The following is a 12757-nucleotide window of genomic DNA, read 5'->3' on the forward strand; positions in this document are numbered from 1 at the left end:
GACCTTGACAGGACTCAATCCGTCCATGGAAAGGAGAGGGATATTAAAACTCAAGGTCACCATGAGAGCAGGGCATGAAAGGCCACAGAATTTGGGACATTATTTTTATACATTGATGATGATTGATGATTATGGCAATGCTGCGACGGAGGGCTGTTTAGGTTTACAACTATGTGACAAAGCTGTACTCAGCTCTATGCTTCCTTTCATAAGGATATTTACAAGGCCTGAGATACAGACACTTGCAGTGTTGGTCAGGAAATTAGAGCAACACTCCCAAAGACGCAACCATGAAGTGGATGATACTCAGCTGTGTGGTCCCAGTCTTCCCATTTAAGCCCATAGCACACTCAACTCTGGGTAAGAGCTGGCTGGTGGCCAAAATACCCACCTCCACTGGGATTCGAGCCAGCCTCCCCCCAGCCGTCAGTCTGCAACGTTAACCACTTTGCCACAGCAGCTGGTACCCTTGACTGTGTTTGTCCTGGCAGGATTACCTGGGCCACGTGTTTTGGGACCAGGATACGTGGATGTTCCCCCCTGTGATGCTGCTGCACGGGAAGGTGGGACGGGTCATCGTGGGAACCAGGCTGCGCACTCTGCGCACCGCTGTCATGTATGCCAACAAGACCGGCTTTGAGGGGGCCCGCTACCCATGGGAGTCTGCCTTCACTGGTGAGTCGATGGGCACCAATAGCCGAGTGGTTAAAGCACTTGATATCCACAAGTTACTTTGGGACGAAATATTAAAACATCCTCCATTCTTATGTCCATTCTTATGCTATCATACAGTGAGATGATGAAAGTATCCATATTTTTGTTTGAAATTTGCACACAATGATAACTTGAAAATGAATCCAGGAAAGCATAAACAGTTTCAAACAGATTGAATTCAGAACGTTAGGAATTATAGCCCTGATAAGGCCCCTTCATCTAATTCCATTGCCTGCCTTGTGACTGAGACGAAAATGGGTCAGACACCATTGTTAACACGTACTGTTCACGTGAACCAGCCACCACGAAAATAACTCTCTTGCTTGCAAGCACAGCAACACACACTGCATTTATTGGTTGCAGTGGAGAGTGGAAAGGTCAGTCGAGATAATCTTATCTTATAACATCATAATGCAAGTTAGATACCACTCCAAAAATTAAAAACTATCTAAGGCCCTGACCGGGTTCCTTCATCTAGAACGAGTTAATTCTCATTCAATTTGTGCGTGCATGCAGGTCTACCCACCAGCCCGTCGAAATCCTGTCAGGCCTACGAAATCCACGTGACGGGAGACGCAGGATGGATGATGCGCCAGTATCTCCAGCTGACCAAGGACACGGACTTCCTCACCAAGGATGGCGGCTACAGGGCTCTGGCATTCCTCGCAGACTTCTGGGTATCGAGGAGCTCCTACAACCAGCAGAGAAAGAGATACGAGATATTAGGTTGGAACTTTGTTGATAAATCTAAATCTAAATCTAAATATCAAAACTTGAATTTTCTTGTAGACGCCAGTTTTGCTCAGGAAGACAGTGTGAAACCTCCAGACTCTACAAGTAAGTTCACCTTTTGATTCTCAGTTGGGAAGTTTCTTCCACACGTGTGAACTTTGTTTTGGGTGGGAGGAGGGTGCAGGAGGGAAGGGGGAAAAGGTGCGGCAAAGTTTCTGCATCGAAGCGAGGAGGAGATATGAGATAACAAGTATGAACCTTGGGTGAGTGGGGGGATGTGCAGGGGAGGTTGGTGGGGAATCTGATGTTGTCTTTGTCAGAAGAAGGTGTAAGAAGTTTCAAAAAGCAAAGGAGAAGCAGATGAGACATTAGATATGAACCATTTTGCGAGGAGGGGAGAGGGGGGGGGGTGTGGGAGCGGGGCTTGGGGCTTGGGGCTTGGGGTAGGGAACAAAATCAACACAGGTAATAAGCAATGACATCCGTATTCTCACAAAATACTATGAAAAATGCTTTGAACTTATATCTTGAGGGAAATGCTATTGATTTCCCAAACCGAAAGCTCTTTGAACCCACAGCAGTTTTATATCCCAGTTAATATAGCTCTTGAATTGATTAATTGATTTTTATGAACAACCATTTTTATAATTGGTGCTTGTGTGTGTCTGTGCATGCGTATGTATGTGTGTAGGCCTGTGTCAGTGAATGTATGTAATCATCGTGTACTCTGTACTGAGTATTGATGTTGAATACTGTTGAATAGCTTGGTTTCAGTTATGTATGTTTTTCTGTTTTAATTATAGTATGATATTTATGCCTGTTCTCTTACTGTGCTTATCATTATGTGTATGATTGTAATTACTGTTTTGTGAGGTTAACATTTACCTAGTATTTAAGCGTTCGATGTCTTACTGTGATTACTGTTTGTGAGGTAAACATTTACTTTGTATTCAAGCGTTTGATGCCTTTTATCATAATCATATTGAATGAATGTGAGATTGCGATTAGTGCATGTTTATGATTGTGATTGTTTAATGTGAGGTTCACATTAATTCAGCATTTTATGTCTTTTTATAAAAAATATATATATATATAAGTCTTGTGCATTGTGTTGCATACACCGAAATTCTCACCCTGAGACGTTCGTGTAACCTGCAGAGAAGAGACCCTGTTTGTTTGTGGCGTGCCCTCTGAAACATGTTTGTGCACTGCTTCAGAGGCGATGGGTCCAGACGAGTACCACAGCCCCGTGAACAACTCGGTGTACACCAACATGGTTGCGGTGCAGACGCTGCGCACCGCACAGCTGGCCGCGGCCATGGCCGGTCAGAAGCCAGACCCGCGGTGGGAGGAGGTGGCCTCTGGCATGTACATCAACCTGGACGCACAGCACGACTACCACCCTGAGTTCGACGGCTACACTAGAGGTGAGGTGAACCACTTGTGGTGGGAGTTTGTTTTTTTTTTTGTTTGTTTTTGTCTGTTTTTGTCTGTTTTTTTTGTACATCTACCATCCTGAATACGATGATTACACTAGAGGTGGGGTGAACTGCTTGTGGTCGGAGGGGTTTTTTGTTGTTGTTTTTTTCAAATTTTCTTTTCTGTTTCTTTTTTTTTCTTTTCTTTTCTTTTTTATTAATTCTTTTTTTTCACAACTACCATTCTGAGTATGATAATTATACAAGAGGTTGGTGAATGCTTGTGGTGAGATTTTCTTCTTTTTTTTTTTGCTTCAAATTTTCTTTTCTGTTTTTCTTTCTTTTCTTTTTTTTTCTTGTTTTCTTTTGATCATTAATTGTTTTGTTTTTTACAACAACCATCCTGAGTTCAATGGTTACAACTAGAGGTGGGGGAACTGCTTGTGGTGGAAGTTTTTTGTGTGTGTGTGTGTGGTTTAAAAAAAAATGTTTTTATACTTATTCTTTTCCTTTTTTCTTCTTTATTTTCTTTTAAATTTGTTTTATGACTATCTTTTTAAGAATGATGATTATGCAATAGGTTGGTGAACGCTTGTGGTGGCGGTTTTATTTTCATTTAAAAAAAAACTTTTATTATTATTATTATTATTGTTTTTGTTATTGTTATCATTATTACTGTTGTTATAGTTGTTCTTCCCCCCCCCCCTTTTTTTTTTTTAACAACTACCATCCTGAGTATAATAATTCCACACACTAAAAGGGTAGGTGCTTGTGGGGTTTTTCTCTTTTTTTTTTTTAGTATGATTTGTTTTTTGATACATATACATTGCTACTTTTTTCTTTTTTCTTTTTTTTACATCATTATTATAATTATTTCATGTTAAATTTTTTTTTTTTTAAACTACCATCCAGAGGTATGTTATGATTATGATTTATGATTACGATAATGATGATGATGATGATGATAACCAGTAGTGGTAGTCGTAGTATAGTGATTATGACGATGATGGTGGTTGTTATTATTGTTATTAATATCATTTTATGTTTTATTATTTTCCATTACCTACTATGCAAGGGGTGAGTGCTTGTGGGATTTTCTAATTTTTAATTTATTATTGTTGTTCATTTATTTATTTATTTTGTTTTTTCACTACTACTATCCTGAGTATGATAATTGCTGGCAGTAGGTGGGTGAGCACTTGCAGTTTTTTTCTTTTCTATTTGTGTATATGAATATAATTGTTATTTCAAAAAAAGTTGCACTCATTTCTTCTGTTGGTTTTTTTTACAACTGTCATCTTGAGTATGTTGATTTCACAAAAGTGGTGGTTGAGGGCTTGTAGGATTTTCTTCTTTTACTCACAAAAAAAAAAGAAAAAAAAAGGTTGTTTACAACTACCATTCTGAGTATGACAATTATGCAGGAGACGGGGTGAGGCAGTTGCAGATGCAAACTGACCTTTATTATTGCAAACTGACCCGTGGTCAAGAACCGGTCAGTCCGTTGCTCGTATGTCATGTCACACGGCCAGTTCTTTATCTCTTCACTGCTGCTGACAAGTGTCTCATCAGTGAAGGGCTTTCACCTTCATGCCCTTTGTACTCAGAATGGTATCTGCTGAAAAAAAAGTGTTGTTTTCTTTAACTTTGAATACAGCGCGCGCTCACCCGCCTCTTGCATAATTGTCGGGGCCCTACCGTTTACAACCGTTTGAGACGAAAGGCCTCAGTTGCGACCTTTGATAGTTTTGAATTTTTTGAGTGGCACCTGATTTCCATAATGACATTATGAGCTAAGAACACACCTTTCCACTCACCACTGCTACCAATAAATGCAGTGCGTGTTGCTTGCGAGCAAGAGAGTTAATTTTCGCGGTGACTGGTTCACGTGAAGAGTGCGTGTCAACAATGGCATCTGACCCAGTTTCATCTCAGTCACAAGGCAGACAACAGAATTAGACAAAGGGCCCCTATCATGGCTATATAGCGTTCTGAATTAAATCTGTTTGAAACTCTTTGTGCATTCCTAGATTCGTTTACATGTCAACAGTGTGTGCAAATTTCGAACAAAAATATTATGGATATTTTCATCGTCTCACTGTATAATAGCATAAAAAGAGAGGAAGTTTTATATTTTGTCCCCAACTAACTCATTATGTTACTGATCAGTTTGAAAGTTTTCAATTAATAAATTCTAACATTTGTTTTTTGGCGATTTTATTTCTTACCCATACAAATGGGTTGTCTGTGGGGAAAGTAAGTTGAGTTAACTGGCATTACTGAGTGAGTTAACCTTTCATGCACCCATACTGGGACTGAACCAAGGACCTTCTGATTTAAAATTTTAGAGCTTTAACCACTGAGCCCACCAGTGCAAAAATTGTCTTCACAGAGCTCTTGTTTTTATTTCCATAAACATGTGCCCTTGCAGATTGAGTCAGGTGGTTGGACTTGTGATCCAGTGTTGACCAGTGATGAGGGTTTGAGGCCCCATTCCAGCATGCTGTTGAGTCCTTGGGAAAGGCACTTCACTCTGATTCTCCTCGCTCCGCGTAGCTGTGAATGTGTGAGTCCTGACCAGTCAGGGAAGGTTAAAAACAGCTGAAGGAGAGAACTGGGCCCCTGCCTTCCTATGCTGGGCCCTTGACTCGGTGGATAGGAATTCACAGTCGTGATGGCTGTAAAAGGCTATTGGACCTTTATTGTTAACCTAGTTCTGAATCTGAACATTAGGCAAGAGGTGGCTGCCTCAGTGCCTGTGGGATTTCTTTAGAGGTGGGTGAGTGTTTGTGGGATTTTCTTTTCTTTCTGGATTTTTATACTTGGTGTCTGCTATCCAGAGGATGGTATTACTTAAAAGGTGGCCAAGCCCTTTTGGGATTTTCGTTATTTTAACTTGTCTGATCTTATCTTATCACAATCTATCTTATCTGTTATTCTTGATTTTTCTAACCTGTTATTGTTTCATTTTTCTCTTAGTTGATTTGGTTTCTTTTTTTTTTTTTTTTTTTTTTTTTTTTTTGCAACTACCATCCTGGGTATGTAGTTGATTTGGTTTCTTTTTTTTTTTTTTTTTTTTTTTTTGCAACTACCATAATGGGTATGTAGTTGAGTTGGTTTCATTTTTTTTATTTTTTGTTACAACTACCATCCTGGGTATAATTATATTCACTGCCGTCATGTCTGTGAAAGGGGTGGTGGGACCTGTAATGGTTGTGGACTTTTCACCTGACCAGGGACGGTGGTCAAACAAGCAGACGTGGTGATGCTGGGGTTCCCCTTCAAGTGGCCCATGCCTGAGGAGGTGCGGCGCAATGACCTGACCTATTACGCCTCCGTGAGTAGCCCGTCGTATTGTTTTTGCTTTTTTGCTGCCCCATCATCTGCACCACTTCAGTGGCTTTACTCCCATGCCACTCATTCCGAGTCCCCCATACACAGCCACACCCGGGTTCACCTGTCGCAGTCCCAGTGCCGGCAGCCCGTAGGGAACCATTTGATGTCAGGTTGACAGGAGGCCACACACCACAGGAGACCCTTCACTGCTGCTGAGTCACTTTGGTGGTCCGTCTTACTTAGTTAATATCCTTACTCCTCTATGGGCTGGTATTTTTTGGGTTTTGTTTTACCTGTCTGTCTGTCTGTGTATTGGGGGTGGGGGGGGATGTGAGTGTGTGGTACATTTATGGTGTACAAGTAGGTGGGGGGAAGGGGGGAGTATGTGTGGGGGTGAGTCTGTCTGTCTCTGTGCATGTGGGAACCAGTTTGTGTTAATTTTGGGAGGGGCAGGTGTGGGGAAGGGGGCAGAGGTGGCGGAATCTGTTTCTTTTTGCTGGACAGTGCATGAGCAGCACTAAATGGGGGTTTTAGATGAAATTTTGAGGAAAACGTTTTTTCTTTGGGGATGAGATTGTGAGTGGTGGGGAGGCGGAGGGGTTGTAGAATGATTTTAGGTGTCTTCGTCAGTTACCTACTTACAGTTACGTACCTTGCATAAGTTTTGGTTGGCTAGACACTGGCACATATGAACAGAGAGTAAAGAATAATGACAGCTGGAATCAGCTTGTGAAATGGTCTTTTTTTTTTCTTTTTTCTTTTTTTTGTGCTAGACCCCTTCCACCAACAGTCCACAACTGACCATTTAACTCACTCTGGACGAATAATTTTCTCCCTTGATTTCCCCTGCAGACTACTACCCATTTAATAGGGTTAGGAAAAAAATCACAAAAAAAACAAACAAAACACAAAGTAACTGAATGAAACTCCCTGTACTTGACCCACTGACCCCTCTTCCAACCCCCTCCCTCTCTTCACAGCCCTCAGAAGCTGAGTCACTGTCAGTACCTTCTTGCTGGTAGCTTTCTTCACTGCAGATACTTTATTCAACGTCTTCATCATCCTCATCGATGTCGAAACCTTTAGTTTGAAGCATTTCAATCACTTCAGCAGCAGTAAAAAGCCGCTATCGTGATCAAGTTTGCTTCAAAAATTTCCACTTATATCACCTGCGACGTCATTTTCGATACGTATGCAGATTAGCTTGTCATGTGGGGTATCAAGGTCAACGGCTGGCCGGCAAGTGTATAGTCACGGAAACCTCACGAAGAAACTTTCCATTCGACCCTTGACATGTTCGCAATGCCTGGTGTAGCTGTGATTTTTATGCTACCCCATGAGGAAAACGTGGACAGATTTTTAATTGTCAAAACCGCTATAGCGTTCCGTTGTCCAGAACGCCACCTTACGTCAGGAACGCTATAGCGTTCCATCGTCCGGAGTGAGCTAAAGATATACAACAGGTTGGGGCTGTGGGGAGTACCTGGTACTGGTGATGATCCAGATCCAGGTTATTTATGTGTCTATTTCTTTCTTTCTTTGATCCTTTGTTCATTGCTGTTGTATCTTGAGCTTTGGTGATGCATGAAGTGTTGTGAACATCTTAACCTTTGGTCAAACACTGGTTTGTTGCTGCTTTCAGTAAACAAAAACGAAGAATAATGATGATGATAATAGTAATGGATACTTAATATTGCACACTATCCTGAAATCTGCTCTAGGTGCTTTACGAAAACACTTTTGTTAACACATTACATCATTGTCACATACACACACCAAAATGTGACATGAACAGTAAGCATGGTGACAGTTATGTTTGGGTGAAACACTGCTTTGCTGTTGTTGGTTTCAGTTAACAAAAAGGAGGAACAACAGATATGGTGACAGTTTGGGTGAAACGCTGGTTTGGTGGTGTTGATATCAGAAACAAAAAGTGGAATGGCCTAGAGGTAACACGTCTGCTTAGGAAGTGAGAGAATCTGAGTGCACTGGTTCGAATCCTGGCACAGCCGCCATTTTTTCCCCCCCCTCCACCTTGAGTGGTGGTCTGGATGCTGGTCATTCGGATGAGACGATAGACCGAGGTCCCGTGTGCAGCATGCACTTACCGCATGTAAAAGAACCCATGGCAATAAAAAGGTTGTCCCTGGCAAAATTCTGTAGAAAAATCCACTTTGATTGGAAAACAAATAAAAAACTGCAGGCAGGAAAAAAAAAAAAAAGGGTGGCGCTCTCAGTGTATCGACGCACTTTTCCTGGGGAGAGCTGCCTGAATTTCACACAGAGACATCTGTTGTTGACAAAAAAGAGCAATACAATACAATACAATACAATACAATACAATACAATACAAGGAAGAACAATAGATAAGGTGACAGTTATATATTTGGGTGAAACGGTGGTTTGGTGTTGGTGTGTCCAGGTGACCCCAGGAGGCCCCGCCATGACGTGGAGCATCTTTGCCATCAGCTGGTTACGACTTGGGGAGAAGGACAAGGCCGATGCAGCCTTCCATAACAGCACCCGCAACATCCAGGAGCCCTTTAAGGTCAGTCAGGGAGGCAGCAGAATAGTTAAAACACTTATCTGCCTATGCAGTGTCAGTGAGGGTCAGGGTCTTTCTCCCAAGTTTGACTGCAAAAATCAAACTGAGGGCCTTGTCATTCGGATGTGACGGTAAACATGAGGTCTTGTGTGCGGCATGCACTTGGCACTTTGAAAAAGAATGCATGGAAACAAAAATGTTGTCCCCTGGCAAAGTTTTGTAGAAGAAATCCACTCTGATTGGTACACAAATATACATATGCATGCACCTAAGGCCTGACTTAGTTGGGTTATGCTTCTGGTCAGACATCTTCCCAGCAGATGTGGTGAAGCATATATGGATTTGTTTGAAGGCAGTGACGCCTCCTTGAGAAACTGGAACTGCACACTCAAAAGGTGCAACAGCCGCGGGGTTAAAGCCTTGGACTTTCAGTCTGAGGGTTCTGTGTGTAATAGTGTGCTTGAATGTGAATGACTGGTGTGAAAAGGTTTTGATTTGTCTCTGCACAAGATCAAGCACTACACAGACACCTTAATTATTCACACATACAAGTGACTGTGGGATTTGCAGCCCTCAAATGAAGAGTGAGGAGGAAAAGAAGAATGAGCATCATCTGTATTTGTCCGTAATGATAAACTAGTAAGTATGGTACTGGTAGATCAACAAGGTTTGGTCATCTCTTTGCATGTCATGTAACTAGCAACTCTGAACTGAGCTTTCTGGGAATTTCTCATTGTGAACACAATTCGGGAATCTGTACATTAGTAGGCAAAAAGTCCTGAGTTTAAATATTTATAAACGGAAGAAAAAAGAAAAAAAAGAAGTTTTTGGGGGAAAGGATCTGGTGAAAGGCCACAGAGTGAGGATGAAACAGTGTTCTGTGACTGCCCCAAAGAAATTGTACTGATGATTCTTTATGCTTGTGAGCTGTTGTGTTTTGAACAGTCTACTTCTTCTTCTGTGTTCATGGGCTGCAGCTCGTACATTCACTTGTGTGTACAGGTGTGCTTTTGCATGCATGAATGTTTTTACCCCACAATGCAGGCAGCCATACTCCATTTTTGGGGTGTGCACATTTCGTATGTTCTTGTTTCCATAACCCACTGGAATCTCTGATATAGACTACAGGATTTTTATTGTGTTTATTTTGATATTCTGCATGCATATACACATAAATGAGTTTCAGGCAGTGAAAGGTCTAAACTTTGGTTGTTGGTCTGGGAAAACCTGAACGCACCAGGTATCATGATGAGGATTCAAACCCAGGTACCCAGTATTTAACCTCTCAGCTGTCGTGCCCAGTCTGATCAGTCAGTCAGTGAGTCATGAACATGTGGCAATAAAGAACCGCACATGTATTGCATAAAATAGGCAGTTCAGCAAGCCGTCTTGAAACACGGCACTCCTCATGTGGTTCCCTCTTTCTCTTTACCCCAACTCCCACATTTTGCCCTCAGACTTAGATATCCTTGAGTTATGACTGATGATGACATGATAGAAATGACAGTAACAGATAATTATATATACATATATATTTGTACAGGTGTGGTCGGAAATGGCAGACGGCTCAGGAGCGTACAACTTCCACACGGGGATGGGGGGCTACCTGCAGTCCCTGTTGTACGGCTACCTGGGTGCCGACCTCAGTGACAGCGGTCTGGGGTTCGATCCCAGCCTCCCTCCCTCCCTGACGGCCATGGCAGTGAGGGGTGTGGACTACCTAGGGGGCTCCCTGGACGTCGCCTACACTGCAGATCAGATGAACGTCACTCTGACCAAGGCGGCCAAGTCCCCTCTGTGTCTGGTCCCCACCAAGGCACAGCAGAAGATCGACTTGAAAGTTGGGACCATGGTGACGATGGGATGCCAGGCAGCTAGGATTCAGCCTCGGGTGTAGAACTTTTCTTACACTGTGCAATTTTGTTGTTTTGTTTTTTGTTTGTGTGTGTGTGTGGGCTTGTGCTTGTGTTGTGTCAGAATGTGCTCATTCTGGTTGTTGTTGTTTTTTGCATTGTTTCAAATTGTGGGCTTGTGTTGGCTTCATGTCTGAACACTTTGTACCCCATGAGTGCAGCTGCACTGCAGTTTCTGTGGACCAGCCCTCCAACTGCTGTGTGCAGTGTTGAAGCCATACTTCATACACTGAATGCACTTAACGTCATCGGAAACATGCTCATTTTCTTGACAAAAAAGTGGCAAAGAAAATAGAGGCTGAAGCCATCAAGCTAAAAGTGCTGAGAGAGAAAACAAGTGATTGAGAGAGTGAAACTGACCGTGCCCATTGAAATATGAGAATATAGGTACTGGGTCCAAGGGAAGCAACCAAGTATTGCAGATAAGTCAGTCATCTCGGTAAGTACAAAGGGTTTGAGTGCTGATCGCGCTACATCATGTGTATGTGTGCCTGTGTGTGTGTGTGTTTGATTAACCTTTCCATGAAATACATTGGAAAAATGTTGCTTTTGTTAGATAATATTGTTGAAGTTATATATAATTTTGAATGTAATGCTCTGAGCATTGAAAGACATTCCAGTTACCTAACTGTCATCAACTGCTTGAAAACTCAACGCCCATAGAATTTTCCGTTGTAAGAATTGTGTCAGTCACATATGTTTTCTTTGACCCAAAGTACTTAAGTGGAATTGTATTCTTTGTAATAATGTGAGTGCCTTTTTGTTGTTGACAGTTACGGCAGTGATGATTGTTCCCCCGAAAACAGAGTATGACTGCCTACATGGGGGAGGGGGGGTAAAAACAAACACGTTAAAGCCAACTTGTTCAAAGGAGTGAACCTAGGAGTCACAGCCAACAAACTAAGAAGAAGTGATGATTGTTGTTATTATTTTTTTCTTGGGTTTTTGCGCGTGTGTGGCTTCCTTGACATTAAAGTGCTTAACTTTGGGGTGGTGGTGGTGGTGGTTTGTTGTTGTGGGTTTCTGATTCTCTTCTGTGTAGTGAAGTATGGTTACTGCTTGCAGTCTTGAGTTCCCTGCCTGGATGCAGCAGGTAAGAACCGAGAAAGGAAAAGTGTGCATTGATATGGATAACGACACCACAGAGAGAGGGTGGATAGAATATGTTTTTGAGATTCATGACTGAGTTTGTGATGCATGTTGACAAAGAGATGTCCAGTAAAAACTGTTTTCATTTCTGGGTGAATACATGCAGAGAAACAGAATCGCTGTTCTGCCCGTACATGTATGAAACAAATTCTGACCGGCTTGTGCTCGCACACATATGCACACACACACACACCTCCAATCCTCCTGTTGCCACCCTCTTCACACACACACACCTCCACACACACTCACACTCACACATACACTAACACACACACTCACGCAGGGACCACAACTCTCCAAATGTCAAAGTACTCCAAGGGGTATTCATCGGAAAGGGCTTTATTGTATCTAAATTCACAGTGGAATCATAGTCAAGGCCTCCAGATGTGTATGTACATTATTCGTGCATTTCTCACAACTGTCGTAAAAACATACACAATATAAGTATAGATTTTATATTATGTAGATTTATTCATTTCCATATAACATCAACATTGTGCAAACAATGAGGGAGTTGTACATGAGCAATGAGGTGATTATCGATATCACAATGAAAACCTTCTGAGCCCCAAACCAGTCTATCTGTCGGTCTCATTCATTATGTAACAGGCGCGCACACACGCATGCACACACACACAACTGAAACAAGATTCATAACATAATGGATGAGTGCACACATACACACAACATAATAACATCTCCATCCTTTTCAGTTCTGATTCTGTTGCAGTCTACATACAGACCAGCTTTAAAAGCATGCCTTCCAGGGATACCAACACATGGCACCATGCCTTTTCCTAAAACTCTGGAGTTTATGCACTGTTAATACGGCTTCACCAATACATCACACTTTCACTTGTGCATGCACACTCATCCACACACAGAGTTAACAATTCCTGATCAGATTTTCACCAAATTTTCTCTCTGAATTTATCCATTTGAAGATGCCA

General features: G+C 42.0%; 1 protein-coding gene across 5 annotated transcripts in view; it reads left to right on the top strand.

Moving 5' to 3' along the window:
- Positions 1 to 11646, top strand: part of LOC143296131 (protein-glucosylgalactosylhydroxylysine glucosidase-like) — a 28301-nt gene extending 16655 nt beyond the window's left edge. For all 5 annotated transcript variants that reach the window (XM_076607918.1, XM_076607915.1, XM_076607913.1 and 2 more), the window contains exons 8-13: positions 492 to 675; positions 1231 to 1440; positions 2664 to 2873; positions 6101 to 6201; positions 8623 to 8748; positions 10289 to 11646. In XM_076607918.1, coding sequence (XP_076464033.1) covers positions 492 to 675; positions 1231 to 1440; positions 2664 to 2873; positions 6101 to 6201; positions 8623 to 8748; positions 10289 to 10642 — 1185 coding nt within the window. In that variant the 3' untranslated portion in view covers positions 10643 to 11646. The remainder of the gene's footprint in view (positions 1 to 491; positions 676 to 1230; positions 1441 to 2663; positions 2874 to 6100; positions 6202 to 8622; positions 8749 to 10288) is intronic.
- The last annotated feature ends 1111 nt before the right edge of the window (positions 11647 to 12757 follow it).

This window comes from Babylonia areolata, chromosome 21 (genome assembly GCF_041734735.1).
Source record: "Babylonia areolata isolate BAREFJ2019XMU chromosome 21, ASM4173473v1, whole genome shotgun sequence".
NCBI lineage: Eukaryota > Metazoa > Mollusca > Gastropoda > Neogastropoda > Buccinidae > Babylonia > Babylonia areolata.